This window comes from Megalobrama amblycephala, linkage group LG19, assembly GCF_018812025.1.
Source record: "Megalobrama amblycephala isolate DHTTF-2021 linkage group LG19, ASM1881202v1, whole genome shotgun sequence".
Classification (NCBI taxonomy): domain Eukaryota; kingdom Metazoa; phylum Chordata; class Actinopteri; order Cypriniformes; family Xenocyprididae; genus Megalobrama; species Megalobrama amblycephala.
Window position 1 is genome coordinate 9,436,449 of NC_063062.1, and position 24,377 is coordinate 9,460,825.

The following is a 24,377-nucleotide window of genomic DNA, read 5'->3' on the forward strand; positions in this document are numbered from 1 at the left end:
AGAGACAACCCTGAAAATCTTGTAAATGGTATGAAAAGAGCTGCAGCCAATGAGGCTTTCAAGTTTGCAGTGATTGAAGAGAGAAAGACTGTCTTACTGCAGTATAGACAAAGCATATGTTAGATTTGATTCTATTTTTATTATTTCAGGAGCCATCATAATGTGTTCTTGTTAAATGAAAGTGTAGTTATGTCAGAAAACATGAGTCGACCCAACCAGAGGTTCAGAAAAATATGACTAGCAAGTTACATACAGCTGTAAGTTGAATAAATTCAATACATTGATCGTCACAGACAAACAACAGTCTGATCAATCTCTTGATGGGGCTTGACTGTTTTAATAAAAAAAAGTGTATATAACTGTCATTATATACACATATATTTTCCAAAAGGTTTTTTTTTACAGCAATGCCATAGTAGAACCAATTTTGGTTCCCCAAAGAACTTTCACTGAACAGTTCTTAAAAGAGCATTTTTTCTTAGTTTGGAAAACATTTTAAAAATCTACAGAACACTTTTCCACTATAAAGAACTTTTGTGGAATGGAAAGGTTCATGGATGTTAAAGATTGGAACCATAAATACCAATAAAGAACCTTTATTTTTAAGATTGTACCACTGCAGTGGCAACTAGCCCCTCTCAGGGACTAATGGAGAGCACAAGGAAACCACCTCATTGAATGCTCAATTAGCAGGCTAGCAGGAGCTTTTTCATGCAAAGTTCTGCAGGAAAACCTGAGGCAACCGACATGGCTGTTCATTGATAAGGAGTTTGTTGAGTGCTTGATTGTCATATCAGTAAATGTATGCCCTAAAAATGTGTTTGAAATTCTGAAAACGTCCAAAATTGCCATGCTACATTTTTTTCTGACATGGCTGTTAATCAATATTAGCTGCAGAAGAGAATATATAATATGGCATTTCTGCTTCTTACTTTTCTTCATACAAAATCACTGATACCACAGACCATATTATTTCATGGAATAACAGAGAAAATTGTACTTGGAGGCCATCACTGCCAATTTTGTGCCACCTATGATTGATGAAATGGTTCTTAAGGGCTTACTTGAGAGAAACATGTGGCAACATACATCACAGCTAAAATAGGTACTGCATTATTTAAGATGGTGTTTTTCATCATTTGAAGAGAAATGAGACTGCGATGAGAGAGGCACAGAATATGTTGCAGATATTGCATTTCTAATAGCAACACCTCAACCAACGTGAACTGAAAACTGTAGCAACACATTGATTTGGAGCAGGTTTTGGGCAATTTGAAAGTGGAACGGTTTTTCAGCTGAGGAAAGTCCGACTAGCTTGGGTTGTCATCTGTGACTAACACTTAGATGCCATTCTAAAAGTTTTGAATTGAATTTTAGGCATTCAGAGGTAGAGGAATTCACATTGCTGTATTGAAGCACATGCTAATGAGCTTCCACCTCACTAGTCTCACAGAGCCAGACCTTTGACAAAATGACAAAAGGTCTAGTCCACATCACAGCCTATTCTGGCCGAGAACTGCTTGCTTGGACAGGAACAGTGTTATTTTAGGATCACTGAGATACTACACTGCCCGGCCAAAAAAAAAGTTTGGATTTTAATAGGCAAATACTTAAGAATCTATGAATGGATCATTATTACAGTGATTATTATGTTTCTAGCATGTTATATGTTTGGCAACGGTTCTTTTAACCCTAAAAGATGGAGTGTGTAGCTTTTCATTTCTTAAACAACCATTTTTTAAGATGTATCTTGGCCATATTCCAGGATGACAATGTCAAGATTCATCAGGCTCAAATTGTGAAAGAATTGTTGAGAGGGAGCATGAAGAATCATTTTCACACATGAATTGGCACTGACCTTAACCAGTGTAAGTTTTTGGGATGTGCTTGAGGAGACTTTACAGAGTGCTCACCTCTTGCATTGTCAATATAAGATCTTGACCAAAAATGATGCATCAATTTTTGGTCAAGATCCCAAAGACTTTCAATGAAATTAAGGTCTGGACTCAGAGGTGCCAATTCACATGTGAAAATGATTCTTCATGCTCTCTGAACCATTCTTTCACAATTTTAACCCTGGTAAATCTTGACATTGTCATCCTGGAATATGGCCATGATGTTTCTTCCTACATGGTTGTTTAAGAAATGAAAAGCCACACACTCCATCTTTTAGGGTTAAAAGAACCATTGCCAAACATATAACATGCTAGAAACATAATAATCACTGTAATAATGATCCATTCATAGATTCTTAAGTATTTGCCTATTAAAATCCAAACAGTGACTTTTTTTTTTTTGGCCGGGCAGTGTATTATAGTTTTTTTATGTTATTATTTTTATATTTTCCATCTTCATTTTATGTAAAGCAACATGTCAATGTTTTTACATGCTCTTACACCACAATGATAGAATAATAGGCTAATTTGGCAAACTATTTGAATTATTTATTACTCAGATGTATCAACTTGGTACCTTGTAAACACAAATTTGTTTCCTGGTGGACTAATCTATCAGATTAGAGCTTGACAGATCAAGCGAGAACTACTGTACATGCATCAAGTATTTGGTCAGCGAAATGACTCGGTGGTCTGTGGGTGTGCCATTTCAGCCTTATATAAGCCTCAAAAATCATTCTGCTGTCAACTATTAAAAAGCAATTTATTTTACACTAGTCCAGGTGACAGAAATGGCCACCATGTTACTGTGGTTTAGGTTATGGTTTTACACTTATTTAAATATGGAAATAGTATGGCAATAGGGCCAAGTAGCATCTGTGATTGTGAGAATGATCAAATGTTTAAAATATGTAAAAAAGTCCCAATTCCAAACAGCTTCTTGTTTAGGCTTTACCTTCCACAATAATAATGCATCTCACATCTACCTATTTGAAATGAAACTCCACAAGCACTCAGTGTAATGATTATCAAATGCAAAGCAGACACACTATTTGCAATTTGATGCATACTTAAAACAAGTGTTCTTGAAATGCACTTGCATTTAAGTCTAAAAAATAAAAAAAATAAAAGTGTCATCCTTCCAAAATGCTATATAGGTTATTATAGTAAATAAAAGCCATGTAAAATAAAAATAAATGTAAGTGTTCATGCTTGCTTTCCTCACAGAGTGAAGAATGTGATGGTGACGGAGCAGTATGGAGTGCTCGTGGAAGACTCTACTGCTGCTCGTGTGCACATCCTTGGGGGTGCAGTACACTGCCATCCGCTCCCTTCATGACTCCTTCAGTGGCCCATGCCAAGACTCCGCCCACTGCCAAGGACGACAGGGTAAAGGTGAGTCACTGTCCTGTAACATGAAGCATTAGATTTTCACAATGACATTTAACATTGTATGAGCTTCCTGCAGAATAGTACTCTCACTCTCAGAATGGAAAATGAAATTTGGAAGTGGAAATGTGTGGTTTTCATTCAAATCGGATAAGGTTTACAATACCCTACTAATGGATTTTATTTACATGCATTTTTATTAACAAATCAACTAGGTTTTCCATTATCTAAATCTGGGGTGGTTCCTTAAAGGTGCCCTAGATTCAAAAATTGAATTTAGCTCGGCATAGTTAAATAACAAGAGTTCAGTACATGGAAATGACATACAGTGAGTCTCAAACTCCATTGTTTCCTCCTTCTTATATAAATCTCATTTGTTTAAAAGACCTCTGAAGAACAGGCGAATCTCAACATAACACCGACTGTTACGTAACAGTCGGGGTGTACACCCCCAACATTTGCATATGCCAGACCATGTTCCCAACATTATGAAAGGCATTACACAAGGGCAGCCAGTATTAACGTCTGGATCTGTGCAGAGCTGAATCAACAGACTAGTTAAGCAAGCAAGGACAATAGCAAAAAATGGCAGATGGAGCAATAATAACTGACATGATTCATGATAACATGATATTTTTAGTGATATTTGTAAATTGTCTTTCTAAATGTTTCGTTAGCATGTTGCTAATGTACTGTTAAATGTGGTTAAAGTTACCATCGTTTCTTACTGTATTCACGGAGACAAGAGCCGTCGCTATTTTCATTTTTAAACACTTGCAGTCTGTATAATTCATAAACACAACTTCATTCTTTATAAATCTCTCCAACAGTGTAGCATTAGCCGTTAGCCACGGAGCATAGCCTCAAACTCAATCAAAATAAACACTGTACTTACGCGATTAGACATGCTGCATGATGAACACTTTGTAAAGATCCATTTTGAGGGTTATATTAGCTGTTTGAACTTTTTTTATGTTGTTTAAGGCAAGCGCGAGCTCTTGGGGCGTGGAGCACCAGATTTAAAGGGCCACACACCCTGAATCGGCTCATTTCTAATTATGCCCCAAAATAGGCAGTTAAAAAAATTTATTTAAAAAAATCTATGGGGTATTTTGAGCTGAAACTTCACAGACACATTCAGGGGACACCTTAGACTTATATTACATCTTTTAAAAAAAAGTTCTAGGGCACCTTTAAAGTCCCCCTGTGGTGAATTTTTTTTTTCATTTTTTAATGTTGTTTATATGTCTATGTCTATATGCTTTAAGACAAACCATGTGCAATTTCATAAGTTAACACCATTGCTGAGTATTTTCTCTTTAAAACTGCAGTGATCTAAAGACGGTTGGAAATCACTGGTGTTTGTGGCATCACAAACTACCTTGTAACCAGTCACATCAACGTGGCGGCAGGCGTTAGCATATCATTATCAGATCGCGCAAGGGAGTCTCAAAAGAAGCCAGGTTATCCCGTTTGTTTTTTGGTTTTTTCTGTTGATATGAAAAATTGGTAGATTTTACAATATGGCAGGTGTATTACGATGCTATGATGAACTGTATGCCTTTCTCCACTTACGTTGAAAGCGTTTCTAAGGATATTGAGATTTTGAAGGAAGCTGTCTGACTCTGAGATGAAGAATAGGATCATGGTTTGTGTAATTATTAACAACACATTATTAGCTGTTTGATAATCAAGCAAAAGGCTAATCATATTAGTTACCGTTATGTGTCCAACTTTGTAAAAAGCAATACCATTGTGCAGTGTTTATTGAGTGGATCTCTGAGCTCGTGCGAATGAGTGGAGGCGGGGCTAATTATCATATTCATAGATCCACGTATACTAAATGAGGCAAGAGTGTAGAGTTACATTCAAGCTATTTTAAAGGATTAGTTCACTTTCAAATGAAAATTAGCCCAAACTTTATTCACCCTCAAGCCATCCTAGTTGTATATGACTTTCTTCTTTCTGATGAACACAATCGGAGATATTTTAATACATATCCTGAGGCATCCGAGCTTTAAAACGGCAGTGTGTGGGACTAACAAGTATGAGCTAAAAATAAGTGCTTCCATCATAAACATATTCCACACAGTTCTGGGGGGTTAATAAAGGCCTTCTGAAGCAAAGCGAAGCGTTTGGGGAAAAAAAATCATTTTTAACAAGTTAAGAAGTAAAATATCTAGTTTCGGCCAGAACGCCTTCCTTATTCAAATTACGAAGAAAGTGTAAACTGCCGTGGCATCAGTTAAGCTTTTTCCGTAAGTTGAATAGAGAAGCCGTAGGACCAGAACATATATCTAAAAAACCTTTTATAGGAATATTTCCGTAAACTTTGACACAGGGAGTTTTTAAAGCCACATAGCTCAAAAACTGCAGTGACCCATCTGTGATGTGTCCTCAATTTCATCTGCATTCAAGTCCAAGTGCCAGGATGCATTTTAGACACAGTTTAAGCCCTCCATTAAATTATAGTTTGCATAGAGACATAAATTCAATTAAAATTCATGTTTGGTTATTGACGTAGCTTTAGCTGGTTTGACAAGATTATCCTGAAGGATCCGAATGACATTCTCTCTATAGGCTTATCTCTCTCAGGTCATCACTTCTATAATGAGTGAGTTTGTAAGGAAAGAAATTAGCAGGGAACTTTTAGAAATGCAACCTGGAAATTCCCCCCTCATCCGCTGTAAGGAGCGAGAGATGGAATATCAATAATTAATTCTACAATTATCTCATCATTAATCTACCGTAATATGTCCTCACGGACCAGCTGTTTGCACTTCCAGCAAGCGTCGACTCGCACAACCTAATGTGCCACGCGCAATCAGTCTCTCATCAGCCGTAATTACAAGCGTTATCAGTCTCTCCCACCCCCCTGCTATATATAGTAATTGTTCATTTTGAGCAAAAGTCACATCATCTTTTTTCATATCTGAGGAAATGCAGTCATTGTTCATATTTCGGATTTATATGTTGTTTTTTTTCACATGCTCCACAATGGTGAAATGATTACCATCGCAGAAGGAGGCAATCCAAGTCTTCAAAACAACATTATTATTGCTGTACATTTTCTCTCTGCAGTAAGACTAGGCTTCTGAATTGCACTTTATTAAAGTTTTTGTTAAATTTAAACTTTTTTTTTACTAAAGCTCCAGGTATTTTCTTACCCAAATAACTGATTGATTAAAGATGAAGCTGAACTAATTGGGTCTTTTGTGGCCCTATAATGTCCTCTGTGGTTTCAGAGTGCCGTATTATCTCACTTTCTCTGCTTCTCTTCCCCAGAGCAGAGATGGAAATCTCTCTGCGATGACAGCCATGTCCCTGCTGAGACTAGCGCTGCCACTGCTCGGAAGCACATCCTTCTGTTTGCGCAAACCCGTAGTGGCTCCTCCTTTACTGGACAGCTTTTCAATCAACATCCTGGCATATTTTACGTTTTTGAGCCTCTTTATCATGTGCAACAGGCCTTTACCAATTCTAGTAGCCGCCTACAAAGGGCTTTGGATGGCAGGGCTCTTCTGGGGGCCTACCGAGACCTCCTACTCAATCTCTACAACTGTGACTTCAGCTTCCTGGAGAGCTACATTCGCCCTGAACCACAGGATCACATGACTGGGGCCTTTTTCCGCCGCAGCTCCAGCCACGCCCTGTGTACGCCGCCTGTCTGCCAGGAGGGTGGCGAGGAGATTCTAGCAGGGCAACCGGATGAAACCTGGTGCCCGAAAAAGTGCCAGGCGTTAAACCTCACTCTAGCCTCTCAAGCTTGCCAAGCACGAAGCCATGTGGCCATAAAAACAGTTCGTATCCCAGAGGTAGGCGACCTACGCACGCTGTCAGAAGACCCCCGTTTAGATTTGAGAATCATCCATTTGGTGAGAGACCCCCGAGCCATTCTCGCCTCCCGCATGACTGCTTTTGCCGGCAAATTCAGGGCCTGGAAGATCTGGAACGCCACTGGCCGTCAACCGCGGTACGTGGACCTGACGCAGATAACGAGGACGTGCAGAGATATCGAGTATTCTGTGGAGACCGGCTTGCAGAAACCCTCATGGCTGAGGGGGAGGTATCTATTGGTGCGTTATGAAGACTTGGCCTTGAATCCTGAGGAAAAGGTTAAGGAGATATACAGATTTCTGGGGCTGGACCTGCATCAGAAAGTTCTCACATGGATTGCTCATAACACCAATGGCACTGTCCCGTCCTCTTCAGAGTGGAACTATAAGTACTCCACCACAAGAGATTCTAAAGCCACAGCTCAGAGTTGGAGAGCACATCTGAACTTTGACATTGTTAAGACAGTTCAATCTTTGTGTAACAGAACTCTTTCCCTACTAGGCTATAAGCCTGTCCAGTCTGTAGATGAACTGAGGAATATAACAAAACATTTAATGGAGCCCAGGACATAGTGAAGTTAACTTTTATGTGAACTGCTGATTCATTTGGAAGACACTTTTATCCAAAGCGACTTATAATGTATACGTTGAACCAAACAGGGCTCACAGGTCCCATCAAAGTATATTTGGTTACATAATATTGTGTTAATTGCTTTTCATATTTTTTTATTTGTTTTGACAACTTGCATACATGCCATGTAAATGCATGCAACATTATGGATACTATTTTGGGGGAAACTTTGCTCATGAATAATAATTAGGTTATGATTATGATGCTTGGTAACTTTCCTTAAAGGCAGCATTTTGTCAAAAATCATTTACTCATGTTTTTCTAAACCTCTATGACTTTCTTTCTTTTTTTGGAACATAAGATATTATGGATTTTATTTATTTATTTATTTTCATGTAATAGAAATCGGTAATGACAAAAAAAATTGGTTAACAACATTTTTCAAAATATCTTATTTTCATAATTTTCATTTTTTGGTGGACTATGCCTTTAAGCGCCTGGTCACATGAAGTAATTAATATTCATGAGTCAGGACTTTAGAATAGCATGATGCTAAAAGAGCGTACATGCCTATCATTTTCAGCATGTAAATATGCATTTATATGATCAAAGTACCACTACCGACAAAAGCACAGCAGATGAAGAGCATGTGTTATCTGGACGAGCCCATTTATGGCCTTAAGTATGAATGTTGATTAGCAAAAATGTCCTTACAACCTCATAAACAGTCAAGCAGAGATCTAAAATGACTGAAATGCCACTCAGCGCCATTGAAAACCCATCTATGTTCTTCTTAAAAGCAAAGTCTCTAATAAAATCAAGTCAGCACAGAAGGTTGTGTTCAGTGTAAATCACTGGCAGATAGTTCAATGTGTTTCCATCCACTGAAGTCCTCAAATTATTTAGAAGCCACAACTTCAAAAATAATCTGTCTCTTATGGCATTTGGGAATTTGTGAATCAGAGTCAGGGACTAATTCTAAGTGCAGTGTCAACATTAGGAAAAGCACTTTGGAGCTATGAAGCCACTTTGCAATTTGTGGATAACAGATATGAAATTATACAAACCAAAATCCTGATTTAATTATGTTATCTCCTGTTCACAGGGTCCCCTTGAGGTTGAGAATTTGGATGTAGCCCATTTGATCCCTTGGGTTCATGTGGATCTGCTAATTACTATTTTAGTTCATATCATGGATTAAGTTACTAAATATTTTGATATTTTGGAAGGCGGGGTTTAAGTACCAATACTCAAATTCTCAAAAGTTTTTTGAGAATAGAAATGCAGATATTTTGAGGCATGGGAATATGGAATTGTGCCAGTCTTTAGCCTTAAATGCTCTTGAATTTCATGATGTCTTTGGTAACTTTGTGTTGTTGTTAATGCCATCCTGTCCATTAAGCAATTCATTAATTCTAAGTGAATCATGCCCTTAAGCGCAAACACTTTTACATATTGGACAAATGCTGTGTAAACAACTGTTACTCATCTCAGGTATATGATGATTAAATGCAATTCTTCAGCCGCACTGCCAGTTAATAAATATGCAGATAAAAGAGAAAATCTATGGTGAACTAAATTATTCCTCATTACCTTTATTTTGTTTCAGCCCTTTGGAATCGGTGGTTCATAATGATACATAATGTGTTTGTTTCATTTAGTTATTTATTTATGACAAATTATTTATTTATGAAAAAGGTACAGAATTATGCAGGACACTCTGTGACTGGTGTAGCGGTATTAATGATTTTGAATGCTTATTTGTCTATATGTATGCTTTCTATGTAATACACAAACATATTGACCTGTCTTTTTATGAATAATTAAGCAGGGCTGACAAATAGAAATGAATTGAAAGCATTGGTTTTGATGTAGGTGTTTGTTACTTCTGTATGGTATTTTCTATGCTCTGCTATTCTCATCAGTTTTCTTTCTTTACTTGACATTTGTGGTGTTCTGCTGAGGCTGAAGCATTGGTGAAATGCTGATCACCTTTTCAAAGTCAGCAGTCCAGCTTCAGCTTGGAAACCAAAAAAGTGATTAGCAAGGGATATGGCCATGGTTTGTAATCTCTTTTTGACAGTTCATTTTCTTTTCAAAGCAAGGATGCCTGACAATGCTGGCATTAATATATTTAGTGGATGATATTGGCTTGATAACAGTATACTAGCCTACAATTTTTTCACATATTGTCATAAGGCACATGAACACAAAATCATGAAAATAAATTAAAGGGTTAGTTCGCCCAAAAATGAAAATTCTGACATTTATTACTCACCCTCTTGTCGTTCCACACCCGTAAGACCTTCGTTCATCTTCGGAACACAAATTAAGATATTTTAGTTGAAATACGATGGTTCCGTGAGGCCTGAATAGGGAGCAATGACATTTCCTCTCTCAAGATCCATAAAGGTACTAAAAACATACTTAAATCGGTTCATGTGAGTTCAGTGGTTCAATATCATTATTATAAAGCGACGAGAATATTTTTTGGTGCACCAAAAAAAACCAAAATAACGACTTATTTAGTGATGGCCAATTTCAAAACACTGCTTCAGGAAGCATCGGAGCATAATGAATCAGTGTATCGAATCTGCTCTTCGGAGCGCCAAAGTCACGTGATTTCAGCCGTTGGCAGTTTGACACGCGATCTGAATCATGATTCGATACACTGATTCATTGTGCTCCAAAAATATTCTCGTCGCTTTATAATATTAATATTGAACCACTGTACTCACATGAACTGATTTAAATATGTTTTTAGTACCTTTATGGATCTTGAGAGAGGAAATGTTATTGCTCCCTATGAAGGCCTCAAGGAGCCATCGGATTTCAACTAAAATATCTTAATTTGTGTTCCGAAGATGAACGAAGGTTTTACGGGTGTGGAACGGCATGAGGGTGAGTAATTAATGACAGAATTTTCATTTTTGGGTGAACTAACCCTTTAACTAGGCCTAACATTAGAAAACACTTAAAATCTCTCTCTCTCTCTCTCTCTCTATCTATCTATCTATCTATCTATCTATCTATCTTTTCTTGAAGCTGAAAGCAGCTGCAGTTTTGACGAAGGAATGAGTCAGTTAATCGTTATACAACCGTGCAAATGAACTGATTCACTAAAATGAAGCTGACTTCCTAGCGCTGCTTAGAAAAAATACAGGACAGTTCAGGTGAGTTTAGTTTAATTTTCATAGGTTGTTTGGTTCTTAAGCTTTGGGTGAAATAAATTGTGATTAAAAACAGCGATGTGGCGATTTGTAAGGCTACTATGCTCTTGTAATTCGAACGGAGCAAGTCAGTGTCATGCTACTGAACAATGCTGTTAGCGATAGCAGCTAGCTATATTAGCTATTTTTAGTTAGGCTACTCCTCAACATTGTAGTGTAGTCTACTTATAAAAGTGGCAGGAAAAAAATAATAGATTTTCTATTTTCATGACAGTTCAATATTACACCCCAATTTTAAGTAAAAACAAGTCTGGCTTAAGAGAGGCTTTGTGAGTAAATGGCTGCAAAAACACCGTAAAACACGGATACTGCGAGATGAGTCACTATAATCTAAAGAAAGCCCAACTAAATGTAACCACTGGGTTCTATGCCAGAACATACTTCTAACCAGAATCTGAAGGGTTAAAAGCGCCCTGAGGGAGTAATCCTCCCTCATTTACAATCACTCTCAGCCCTGCAGCTGCTGACTGCAGGGTTATTTCTCAGAGGCCCTGAGAATATATCCATAGAAGAAACTCAATAGAAACGGGATTTAAGATGGAGGGAGAAGAGAAGCCATCTCTCTTTGAACTTAATCTGCAAAGGCAACACAAACCGGCAATAAAGCAGAGTTTATGACACCCTCTGAGAACTGTTTCATTGGCTTTTCCATCGTGCCCTGACATACAAAGACACCAGCCGCCTGAGTCAGCCACACAGTTAATCGCCCATCTCTTCAGCCAATACCAGCCCCCTCTGTCCCTCTTAACCCCACTGACAAATTTAGACCTCTGAGGATGGCAGTAACGAATGGTTGGAGCAAATACACAATGCATGGGGGTGTACAGTGTGTTTTTATACATGTAAGTAATGTATTAGCTTGAAGAGATGGAAGTGAAGTGGCCACAGGTCAAGAGTCTAGCATATGCTCTGTTGCCAAGAGAGAAACAAAAGGGGGAAAAAAAATCAACTTGCTCTTCATGATTGACCCCTTTTTTCTTAGAAAACCGATCACATAAAGGTCAGACACAGTTTTGTGGGGGAGGAAAATGAGTCTACTGCAGAAATCATGAACATGTGAACTGGATGTAACAAATGTTATATAGATAAATATTGTTTATGTTATAAAGGGTTACTGTCACTTCTCAAAATATTACTATATTTACATATTTTTTCTTTTACATTCAGAATGCAGACTGCCATTTTGTGCTTTGTTTGGAGTGTGTCATTTAATATTGTATAGAATGTGTAAAATTATGCATATGTTTACACTAGAAATACTCTTAAAGGATTAGTTCACTTTTAAATCAACTTTATCTGATAATTTACTCACCCCCATGTCATCCAAGATGTTCATGTCTTTCTTACTTCAGTCGAAAAGAAATTAAGGTTTTTGATGAAAACATTCCAGAATACAGAAAGCGGAAGCACGTACGAGGTGATCATTTGTGTTTATAAAGCATATACAGTTGTAATTTATTCGAAAATGACCGATCGTTTCGCTAGATAAGACCCTTATTCCTCGTCTGGTATCGTTTAAAGCCCTTTGAAGCTGCACTGAAACTGTAATTTTGACCTTCAACCATTTGGAGGACATTGAAATCCACTATAAGTAGAATAATCCTGGAACGTTTTCATCTTAAACCTTAATTTCTTTTCGACTGAAGAAAGAAGGACATGGACATCTTGGATGACATGGGGGTGAGTAAATTATCAGGAAAAATTTATTTGAAAGTGAACTAATCCTTTAATACTCTTAAATCAAATTTCAGTTGTCATTTGAAATCATTTTTGCTAACCAGTGTCAGAAGCCATCTGTCTAGCCGACAGTTTTGATGCATATAGTTGAGTCCAAAAGTGTAAGATCACCAATGAAAATTTATTTTTTCTAATTTAATGCAAAATTTTACATTACAAAATATATCCTCAGCATAAAATATTGAATTCACTGAACTGAACTGTCTCTAATTTGTTTTTTAGATAGACAGAAATAATCTTTCTTCTTTGTTAAAATTCTAGGTTTTATTTATTTCCAAGTTCACAAACAAATCCCATGTGGTTCAGGACTTTTTGACCGCACAGTTCAGTCTTCAGTTACATAAAGACAGGGCAACAATTTTTATTGGAATTAGCAATGAAGCACAATCTAATCAATCCTAACAACTGTGAAATAAATCCAATATTTTCTGCCCCCTCCATCATACCAGTCTTAAAATGTATCTCCATCCATCTCATTCTCAGATTTTCAATATCCACAGTAAAACTTAAGATGAATAACTCTCCAAGCTAACTGTGTTTAACACTGTGATTCACCAAGACTGATTTGACAAGTGCTGTGAAGGCAATAAGCTATACAAGGGGGGTACAAATAAAAATATGTGTAATTTATGAATGGCCAAGACATCTCAAACCATGTATCTGTATAACCACATTGGTTTGAGAAAAAAAAAAGAGATACATGTTATCTATCTAGCTTGTCTCCTTTTCAGATCAGTCTGGTACATCTGGAAAGCTGTACAAAATGAATTCAGTACCCATGAGGAAAGCATAGCCTAACGAAAGATTTTCAAATTGCCTTGTTCTCTCCGTCTGCAAAGGTAAATCATAAGTCCACATAATTAAAATAATGAAATGCTCAATTGACGCCCCTCAGGTGCCATTTGCTTGAAATTTCGTGTGATGGGGGCACGAGACAATTGCTGAAGCAATCCTACACGGCAAGGAGTAATTAGCCATATTACAATTTGCAGTAATAGGCACCATAAAATTGAATCCTGAACACTCTCTATATTTCATGAGCCTGTATCTTTTTATAGTGTCTAGTGGGCCCAGAGCCATAGGAGGAGAGCGTGATGTTTCAGTGCTAAAAAAGGAGAGAATTTGAGTGCAGGAATGGAAGAAATGCAGCTTGAGAACAGGATAGAGCGGTAAAGGGGTGTGTAGGTGTATGTATGTGCGCATGTGTGAGTTTTCATGTGCATATATACGACTATGCAAACTTAGCATCTGTTCTGTCAGTGTTTTTCAGCACAACCGGCACCCCCACTTTCACTCCTCCCACACTATTATTTTCTCTATAAATCACATTCCAGGCATTTCGAGAATTTTTTCCTTCATGAAAAGTTGATTACCTACAAGTCAACTTTAAAAAGCATAATATTCTACAAAGTGCAGATACAGTAGCTAGTGAGTAAATGCATCTCACTGTCTCTGTCAGTATATCGGTAGCTTAAAAGCGGTAATGTGTGTTGTTACAGTAAATGGCATGGTTAAATAGTCACTCATATGTACATGCTCCGTTTTAACCATTATACCATGAACTCTGTGTCAAAAATAGCTATTCTGCAGTGTTGTACGTGTGTGAACTGCAGCATGCAATGAGACAACGCATTCTAAAAGCATACCAGTCAATCTGTTTCCGTTATTGCCCCTTGAAATTTTCATACTCCTCTGATATTCTTGGGTTTATTTGTTGTTGTTGTTTTGTACAGAACAATTGCCAGGATTTTTTTTTAAAGTAGATTTAAAGGTAATTTCTTTCAATAAAATATTGTATTAAGAGTATTACTGTAATTCAGACTAGGTCATATATTCTTTCATAACAAACAAATTACTATAAAAACAATAACATGTTATGCTGCATTGTGGAATTATAGTGTGAAGAGTTTCATTTGAAATCACCATTATGATGACTAGTGCTCCCTTTGGCTGGGAAGCTGTATTTACTTTTAATTAATTTACTCCCAGCAGATGTGTCACAGAACACAATTGGTTTCACTGTATTACATGGAGAAAATAAGCTCTGATTATAGACCAACTTGGAATCTACAATATACATGGGACTATTATATTACAAAAACAATATAATATTTTATAAATAATTAAGGGTTGCTGAGGTGTTTGCAATGCTGTTGTGGTGTGATGAGCTGAGTGGTAGTTTTTCTTGTGTATGTATTGTATGTATACTTTTAGTATGTATTGTAAATCAGATATGCAAAGATATCTAATATATCTAACCTAACATCATCTATTATAAAGAAATTTCTGCTTTTTAAAAGGAAATTTAAACATCTGCATTTTTAAATGTAGTATTCAGGAAATAATCAGTTGAGGATTGCTTTTCCAGTGGTCCCAAGTCCAGAGCCTCTCACGACATGGTCGCCAAACCAGAGCCTCTTCACGACATAGCCGCCACACCAGAATCTCCAGCCGTCATGGACACTGTACCTGAAGCTACTAAGGCAGTCGCTAGGCGTTTGAGACTGGCATCCAATTTGGCGGACCCACCACTGATGTCAGTGCGAGCAGCTTTGAGTCCAGTGCATTCAAATCCAGTGGTATCAAATCTGGAGGTCTCAGAAGTTCTCCCACCGTCGTCAGCAAACTCTCTGTCTGCCCAGATACAAACATGGAGGTTGTCCCTGAACTTCCTGTTTGTCCTGTTATGACCACTGAGGTCGCCCTTGAATTCCCTATCTGTCCTGTTATGACCATGGAGGTCGACCTTGAACTCCTGACCTTGGGTGTCCTGCCTGCCCTGTCATCTTTGAGCTCTCTGCCTGTCATGTCACGGCCACGAAGGTTATCTCTGAACTCTCAGCCTGTCATGTCACAGCCACGAAGGCCATATCTGAACTCTGTGCCAGTCCTGCTATGGCCTCAGTGGCCATCTTTAACCTTTGTGTGCTTTATGTTCCAGTTCTGCCTGATCCGCTGTGGTTGTCTGCAGTTCCTCCCACACCGCCATGGTGCTCATCTGCTCCACCATGGGAATCTTCAGTCCCAGCTATTCTGCTGTGGTTATCTTCTGCTCCGCTGTGGGGATCTTCTGTCCTGTCTGCTCAGCTGTGGTGGTCATCAGCTCCTCCTTTGTTGTCTTCAACTTTGCTGAGATGGTTCTCAGTCCCATCAGCTTCGCCCTGGCCATTTGCCCTGTCTGCTCCACCCTGGCCACCTGCTCTGATGGCTCCGTCCTGGCTCCCCGATCTGCCTCAGTCTCCAGTCCTTCTTCTTACTTGTGGATTACCGTCAATAAAACTGTGTTTGGATCTTCAACCCAAGTCTCACAGCAGTTCGTAAAAAGGGGATTGAATATTTAGTTTGTACAATACAAAGATCATTATGTCTATGGAATGTCCCCATACTATAAAACATGAAAACCCAATGTGTGTGTAATTTTTGCAATTAAAAATATTGCAATGATATTATATACATAAAACAATGAATAGTAACTACTATCCAGAAATATAGCCTACAGTAAATTCACAGTGTGGATGAAACAATTGGATGGACAAGTGAAGGGTTTGTGCTATATCACAGTGACTATTGTATGATGAGGTGGAGAGGATTTACAGTACTTCTCTCCCCATATACTCTCTTTCTCTCTCACTCTATCCCTCTGGATCAAGGTGCACCAGAACTGTCAGCAAATCCACAATGAATTCCATACAACACTCATCTTTTGAGTGAACTCATCCATAATTCAGCCTCAACGTCAACACACGACTTCACTCAGAGAAGTCTTTTGACTACATTTATCTTGTGTTTGTTAGCCCAGACATTATACACACGGGAGAAAGGAAAACTCTCAGACTGAAATGTGTCTCTGGGGGAGTGTTGGTAATGTGCAATACTGGAATCATTATATATAGGACATGTTTTATGGTTAAAGGACCCCATGACATCAGAAGACTTTTCAATGTCTATTATCTTTGAATCCATATATATGCTAGTATGCTACAAAAACATTTAGCATACCAACTTTTATCATATATGCATTTTAAATGCACAGTCTTTGTCTTACAAGTTGCATACTTCCTGTTCTAGCCAGGCTACATGCCTTGAAACGAATGGAAATGCTAACAGATAGCTCTCTCCAGGACTTCCTTGGAACAAAACACAAAGATAAACTGGTTCACTGTAATATATAGTGATGGTGATGAATCTGTCAAGCTAGATTTTTTCCTGAGCCTTTTACAGGACAGTAAATTTCACAATTTATAATAAAGCCCAATGGATTTTTTTTTATTTATTTTTTTTTTTTTATGAGAAAGTATATTGTTTGGTGTCCTCAAGCACCTGCTATTAGCTGCATCAGTTAAATGGTGTTGACCTCCAATGAGCGGGAAGGCAAGCCTATAAAGTGGGTGCTCTCAAATGTTGTTGAGTGTAAGCTAAAATGTGCACTATTGCAAATATAACATTGAGTAAACTGAAAAAAATGTACTTGTTCGTTTATAAACTCATTTTAAGAAGATAGCGCAACTAATAATCAGCAGTTACAATATTCTTCAAGCATACGTTTATCGCTGTATATGTTTATTACTAATTAGTAATATCAACATGACAATCTGGTTTCCTGCTCTTGATGGTGTTTGAGGATGAAGGTATGTCACACAGCCTGTTCAAGTTGGCATCTGCCTAATTTGTCTCTACCAAGTGATGCATGGATTTGCAGCAGAATACTGTTTGATGGACACGCAGATTTTGACAACAACGCAAGTCAAGTCACATTTATTTCATAGTAATAGACAGGAAAATAACAGCATTAATGTTGAAAAAAAAACAGTTCTAAGACTATAGTGTCATTGATCAGCTCAGTTCGGTTCAATGGTGAGTCAATTCAGTCCAATAACTATCAATGTTGCAAAGTTTATCAATAATGAAATAAGTTCAGCTTCAGCTAAAATCGCTCTACTTAAAGGGATAGTTCACCCAAAAATGAAAATTTGATGTTTATCTGCTTACCCCCAGAGCATCCAAGATGTAGGTGTCTTTGTTTCTTCACTAGAACACAAATGATGATTTTTAACTCCAACCGTTGCCGTCTGTCAGTCAAATAATGCTAGTGGATGGGAACTTCTACAATAAGAGTAAATAAAACTTGCTCATTGAAGTATATGCGCGAGACATCACTGCCGCTGTCAGAGCGTGATCAGACCAAACGAATCGAGTGATGAATGCTGTTGGACATAGTGGTGTATTAGTGGTAAAAAATGATATAAATACTATTCGGTTTCTCGCACAAACCGATCGTTTGGTGTCTTAAGACATCAATGTGTCGTCACGAGCCGCAGGGTTTCATTTGGATTTGTCTGTCGTGTTTTATTTACTCTTATAGTCCAAGTTCCCGCTGACTTGCATTATACCACTGACAGACAGCAGCGGTTGCAGTTAAAAATCATCATTTGTGTTCTACTGAAGAAACAAAGACACCTACATCTTGGATGCTCTGGGGGTAAGCAGATAAACATCAAATTTTCATTTTTGGGTGAACTATCCCTTTAAGACAATAGAGTCATTATTTTTATTATGTCAATGTTGCAAAGCTAATGAATTATGAAACAACTTCAAAAGCAGCTCTACACTACAAAAAGTCTGTAAAAATTGGGCCTATTGTTACTATGAAGGAATTTTCTGTATTGATTTTTCACAGGTGTCATATTCATATTTTGAAAAATGCATTGTATTGTGTTGTTTAGGGTTAAACTTTAAGAGAAACTTAATGGATAATGTTGTGGGAAAAAATGACCAGTAAATTTTCAGGGTTTTTTTTTTTTTTTTTCCAGTGTACAGAAGTCAATTTATTTTTCTAATCTAACTATGCATGATTACATCATGCTTGCATTTTATTTATGACATTTAGACTCTATTATAAGAACAAACCTGTGACCCATTTTGGGGTCTCTGCCAGTTAAAATCCAGTGAATTATTCATTTGTAAACATTAATGATTATAAACAATTAAACTTTGCAGATCCATATATAACTAAAGTAAATAGGAGCTTATATATTATGTAAGCACACCTTGCATCACTTAGCAATTTGATTAAAACTCTAGGCCAACATATTTTTTGTTCTTTTGTTTGTAGCCACAGAAGCTGAGTTCCAGAAGCCCTTCAGCCTGACACAACTGTTGACGGTAACAAATGACAGGCCTCTCCTGGACAAGCAGTCCATCTGTCTGTGTCAGAATAATTGAATTCTGTAAATATAATCAGAGAGCTCTGTTATGATAAATTTTGAATGATTCTTATCTCTGTAGTCTGTTTTATGGAGGGTATGACATATAATTCAGACAGATATAAAGATATGGACCAGCTTTGTGGCAAAAATAGGACAGTAATCCTTCACAGTCCAAGTAGCTCTATTGGTTCACAGTGATTACCAGATTTAGTATGGGGTCATTTTATATGAAAATTCTGTTTGTATCGAAGATGATCTGCTAATGCACATTATACAGTTGGTTCTTCAAATTTGATTGGATGAGAGTCATTCCTAGATTGCTGAAATACAGTCCAATACCCCTTCTACACTTCTACACTTTTTACATCTTTACGCCAATAGGTGGCAACATTTTATGAGTGAATCATTGAATCACTGAAACCTATTCAGCCGCTTGTCTGTTTGCATTTGTGTGATATCATGATATCACGAGACATCTAAAATGTGCAGTGCTAGGGGGAACTCCAGGACAAGGGTCAGGAACCACTGTTTTTGACAGTATGGCCAGCAAAAATGCTAAGTTAGGAGGACTTGTGTGTGCCGTGTTGCCACTTTTTACTGGGGACGACACGCATGGAAGTTCATGGATGCAGCTCTGGTTCTTTTGAGACTCCGGGGCATTTGTGTACTGAATTACATTGACTGGCTGATCCTAGTTAGAGGAGCTGGCAGCTCGGCATCAAGGTTTCATTCTAGCCCAAATAGGTACTAAAGCTGAACCTCAAGAAATGTGTGCTATCTCCAGGTCAGAGGACCACTTTTCTAGGGGTAGTATAGGATTCGACCATGATGCAGACATGTTTATCTCCTGCATGTGTGAAGTTAATTCTTAATAATAATTCATTTCATTTATATAGCAGTTTTCAGGGTACTCAAAGTGCTTTACATATGGAAGGGGGATCTCCTCAACCACCACCAATGTGCAGCATCCTCCTGGATGATGTGACGGCAGCCATATTGCGCCAGAACGCTCACCACACACCAGCTTATTGGTGGAGAGGAGACAGAGTGAGGAAGCCAATCAGTATTTGGGGATGATTAGGAGGCCATTGTGGACAGAGGCCAATGGTCAAATTTGGCCAGGATGTCGGGGTTTCACCCCTACTCTTTTCAAAGGACATCCTTAGATTTTTGATGACCACAGAGAGTCAGGACCTTGGTTTAACATCTCATCAGTGCTTTTTGACAGTATAGTGTCCCCATCACTATACTGGGGTGTTAAGACCCAGACAGACCACAGAGTGAGCACCCCCTGCTGGTCCCACTAACACCTTTTCCAGCAGCAACCTAGTTTACCCAGGAGGTCTCCCATCCAGGTACTAACCAGGGCTGCGTTTCCCAAAAGCATTGCAATCCTAAGTTGATCACAGAACCATTGCCACCAATGAAGCTACGATCAACTTACTGTAGGCTTACGATGCTTTTGGGAAACACTGCTCAAGCTCAGCCCAGATTCTTGCCATTATGCGAAGCATCAGACTAGGCTAAAGGCATTAAAAACATTTGAGAAACCGTTTCAAAGGCTCTATGTATCATGAGGGGAGGGCAGTCTATATTCCAGGGCATGCAAATCTGGGAGCAGGCATCCTGTCGAGGCATTCATATCGTTTAAAGTCTGGAGATGGATTCCATCTCAGGATCACAGGTCCTTCAGGGTTGAACCAGTTGAACCAGGGCAGGCATCTTCCCTCAGTGTGACATTGGTATTGGCATTCCCATAGCGTTAACGCCATGACGCAGCATTGAGTTCCATTCGAAAGGGAACGTCTTATGTAAACCAGTTCCCTGAGAAGGGAACGAGGCGCTGTACATTCAGACTGTAATAGTGCGCTCTTTTGTATACAGATTCTAAAACGGTTATGGTTATAGTTATCGTCCTTGGTGTGAATGCCCTTATAAGTTCGATATAGGTATAACAGTTTGTGTTCTCTGAGAAGAGTTTGTGTACTAAGGTTCTTATAAACATATTCAGTTTAAAATAACAAGCTGAAGGCAGTAACAGATTTAGAAGAAACTATGATGTTTGTTTTGATCTATGGCTAATTAGATAATTTGAATATCTGTCCATTTTCAGACAGATTCTGATGAATATTTATACTCCATCTGCTTTCGACTTCATTTCATTAGTCATAGCTTCCAGCGTCACATATAGCTTTTCTCTGATCCATTTTCTCAAACCACGATAAACTCTAGTGCTAATCATGCACCTGAACTATAATTAAGTTTACAGCCTGATCAAATTTGTAGCCCTGCTATAAAAACTACTTAAAATCAGTTCATTTTACTGTGAATTAATCATAATACCCTCCGTATCTCATCATCCTTCAAAAGAGCTTTGTTTAAAAGCCAGACATTAATTAGGGTTTACTAGGCTGGCTCAAAGCAAGTCCCAACACTGATAATCCCAGCTGATGCATCTGAGCTAGATAGCTCATTGATTGAGAAGCCTAGCTTTTGTACATGGGAACACAATCGACCAGACTACCACAGCTTCACAGCATTTAGCTGGTGAGGACAGACCAACAACAAAGGCACAATTGATGTTCTGCAGAGCTTCTGAGACAGTGGTGTTTAATTAGCCTACATTGAAAGGCAAGTAAGAGTGTGTGTGAAAATCTCGAGTGATCTATTTCTTTTTGCTTGGTCCATCACGGCAAATGTTTACAACTTTTAGCTTCAATATATAGCGTGTTAAGTTCAATCCATAGCATTCATTTTTATTGTTCCTTTTAGCGTGTGATGCATGAGTGTCATCTAAAACAGATCTCAGATGTAAGCCCCACTCAACATGTGATCAGTTCCCAGCAGAGCTGCAGTGGCTCAGGGCTCATCCAACATCACAGTGCCTTAGTTTTTCTCCTCCAAACCCAGTTAAAACCAGATGCACATATGAACTAAATCCCTTGTACACAAGTGGTGTGGTGTCTCATTGCGCACATTGTTATGTGTTCCATTCTCACAGACAAATGTTTCCCAGAGCATATGCTGTTTTAGGAGCACGGGAGCATATGGCACATTTAATTAGTGCAAGCTCATTTAATTTACCGACACACCTTGGTCTGTGTGACACAGTTTATTTTGCTCTGGTCCTTTTGTGCCCGATAACATTGAGTTTCACTGGGGTTTCCAGACTAGTGAACCTGTTTTATCCTCACCATATTGCATTAATTTGAGCCACCTGAGCTAGTCATGGTCCACTTTAACCCTTGCTGCTAACTACATTTTTGCAAGCAACAAATAAATTGCATATATTTCAGTACATTACAGTTGACGTTTTACCAGTGCCTTATTTTTTTTTAAAGAGCCCCTAAAAGTGTGAAATGGACTATTATTTTTCTTTATATACTGGTACCATAATGTTATCAAATGACATTAGAATATATTGGTATTGGTCGAAATTGAATATTGATATTGAAAAATTCTGAAAATGGCAGATATAAAAATTCTATTTTATTAATAAATTAACAAACACACATAAGATCGTAAAATAAAATCGATTCTTTTAATTGCTTCATGAATTTACAAAATTTAAATTTGTAAGTTTGCATCACAACATTATAATGTATAATATCATTGTGATTGAGAGACCTTGAAGTTGTCTTCCATCACTGTTTTTATTGTATTTTATACTGTTCTTGTGCATTTTATAATATTTATGTGGGGTTTGCTAGTTTATATTTCCTGCTTTAGCTGAGTGGGATGGCCTTAAAGAAAGCACAAACCTGTAGGGGAGCACTCATTTTAGCTAATTTATGGAAATGTTTGTGCAAATATCTGTTTTATCATATTTACTGATGTTGTTTTTAACTCTTGTTCTTAATCATCTTATGTATTTATGTATTTTTATTTTTTTTATAATACGGTAAGGTAAGATTTAATTTTTTTTTTTTTTTAAATGGTATGTTCCAATTAGAAAGAGTGGGAAAGATAGGCTATATAAGATGGCTGTCTGTCACTAGTAACAAGGGACAAGTGGACTGATTGTGGTTTTAGAGTAAACTCGAACAAGGTTATAGCACTGCTTGAGTGCAGTGAAACTCTGGCCTTAATTGTAGAAGAGGGGAGTACTGTTTTTATTATCTAGCAGTTCTAGTTTTTAGACTGATTTTATTAATAGCCTTTGCTTTATTTATGCTCTTAACCATATTTATTTGCACATTTTGCACATTTGCTTGTAATAAACATCTTTTTAGACGCCAACATCACTCCCGTGTTTACATCTTGGGCACCGTTTACACCTGGTATTAAGGATCACAAGTAGACAAGGCAGACACATACCTACTTACACCTGGCGTATTAATCTGTCTCTTTTATCCACTTTCAACCACTTCTGTCCTGATTTTTCCGAGGGGATGGTCTATGGGCAGGTAAATGTATGGGCTTTTTCAGATCTTTAGATCTTGGACAAAATATGCTTGCACAATTTACATATGAATGCGCAAGGAGACAAAGGAAAAACACACAAAGAGCAGCAGTTTTCAATTCTGCTCTGATAGCCGCAAGACCACGGCGAACACTGTGTATGTTAGAAATCAGAAATGGTGAGAGAACATTGTGCTTGGTACATTTTTCGTCTTCAAACCAAACTTGGATCTTCAGCCGACAAAGTTTAAATCCTGTCTGACTAGCGTGCTTCCCAAAATGTTTACACATTAGTTAGTATGAGGTATTCCGTGGCTATTTGACCAAATGAGCATTTAGACTACGAAAGCAATCCGGTCAAATGCGTTTTCAACTACCTCTGGAAGTGGTTGAAATTGGACAAGCTTACAACTTTTTAGACCTCGTTTACAGCATATTTAGTGCCGTCCACTTGTGTTCCGATTGACCAAAACTCATCTTAATACCAGGTGTAAACAGGGCCTTGGTGTGATTTTCCTTGTGACCGCGCAGGACCCAATCACAGTGATAAAATAGATATTAATTTTGAGATATTCTAATTTTATATGATAAATATTACATTTAAGAGTGTTGTAACTTTAACTGTGCCTTAAATGATGCCAAAGGTAAACTAAATGTAAAAATAGTGTAAATGAGCATGCATAATAAATATAATAAATATCCAATATTGGAAATAGGCTATATCTATTGGCCAATAGCAGTGAATGTAACAAGAATCTGTAATTGGCCTATAACTGACATGGTTATAGTCTTTGTCAGAATCTAGATGTATTTTACATATCACTCCTAAACTTGCATTTACAAAAGAGTATTGCTTAATGTGAAGTACTTTATAAACTGCACTGAGATCACAGTGTAGTGAATACGTTTTTTGCATAATTAAAGAAACAACACTCCCTTTAGGATTCTCTTTTAAATTTTAGCCTGGCTATCATACTATAATCTTCAGCCGAAACACATAAACACATCTCTTATGCTTCCACATTACCCATGGCATGATATCTGCTTTTTCATAGGGCATCTTTGTCCAGTAGCTCAAGCAAGTGATACTCTAATGGATCTAAATAGATCAA

The 24,377-nt window shown here is 37.8% G+C and overlaps 1 protein-coding gene and 1 long non-coding RNA gene across 4 annotated transcripts in view; one reads left to right on the forward strand and one right to left on the reverse strand.

The window, feature by feature from the left end:
- The window catches only part of si:ch73-62b13.1 (Carbohydrate sulfotransferase 1-like), a 21,885-nt gene extending 12,631 nt beyond the window's left edge, over positions 1-9,254 (forward strand). For 2 of the 3 annotated variants that reach the window (XM_048168625.1, XM_048168624.1), the window contains exons 2-3: positions 3,123-3,290; positions 6,570-9,254. In XM_048168625.1, coding sequence (XP_048024582.1) covers positions 3,152-3,290; positions 6,570-7,693 — 1,263 coding nt within the window. In that variant the 5' untranslated portion in view covers positions 3,123-3,151 and the 3' untranslated portion in view covers positions 7,694-9,254. Of the gene's footprint in view, positions 1-2,248; positions 3,291-6,569 lie in introns of those variants that run through there. The other variant, XM_048168623.1, reaches the window with a different exon arrangement.
- LOC125254162 overlaps positions 3,176-24,377 on the reverse strand; it is a 25,247-nt gene continuing 4,045 nt past the window's right edge. Inside the window, exon 3 of the long non-coding RNA XR_007181611.1 lies at positions 3,176-3,303. This is a non-coding gene — a long non-coding RNA (uncharacterized LOC125254162). The remainder of the gene's footprint in view (positions 3,304-24,377) is intronic.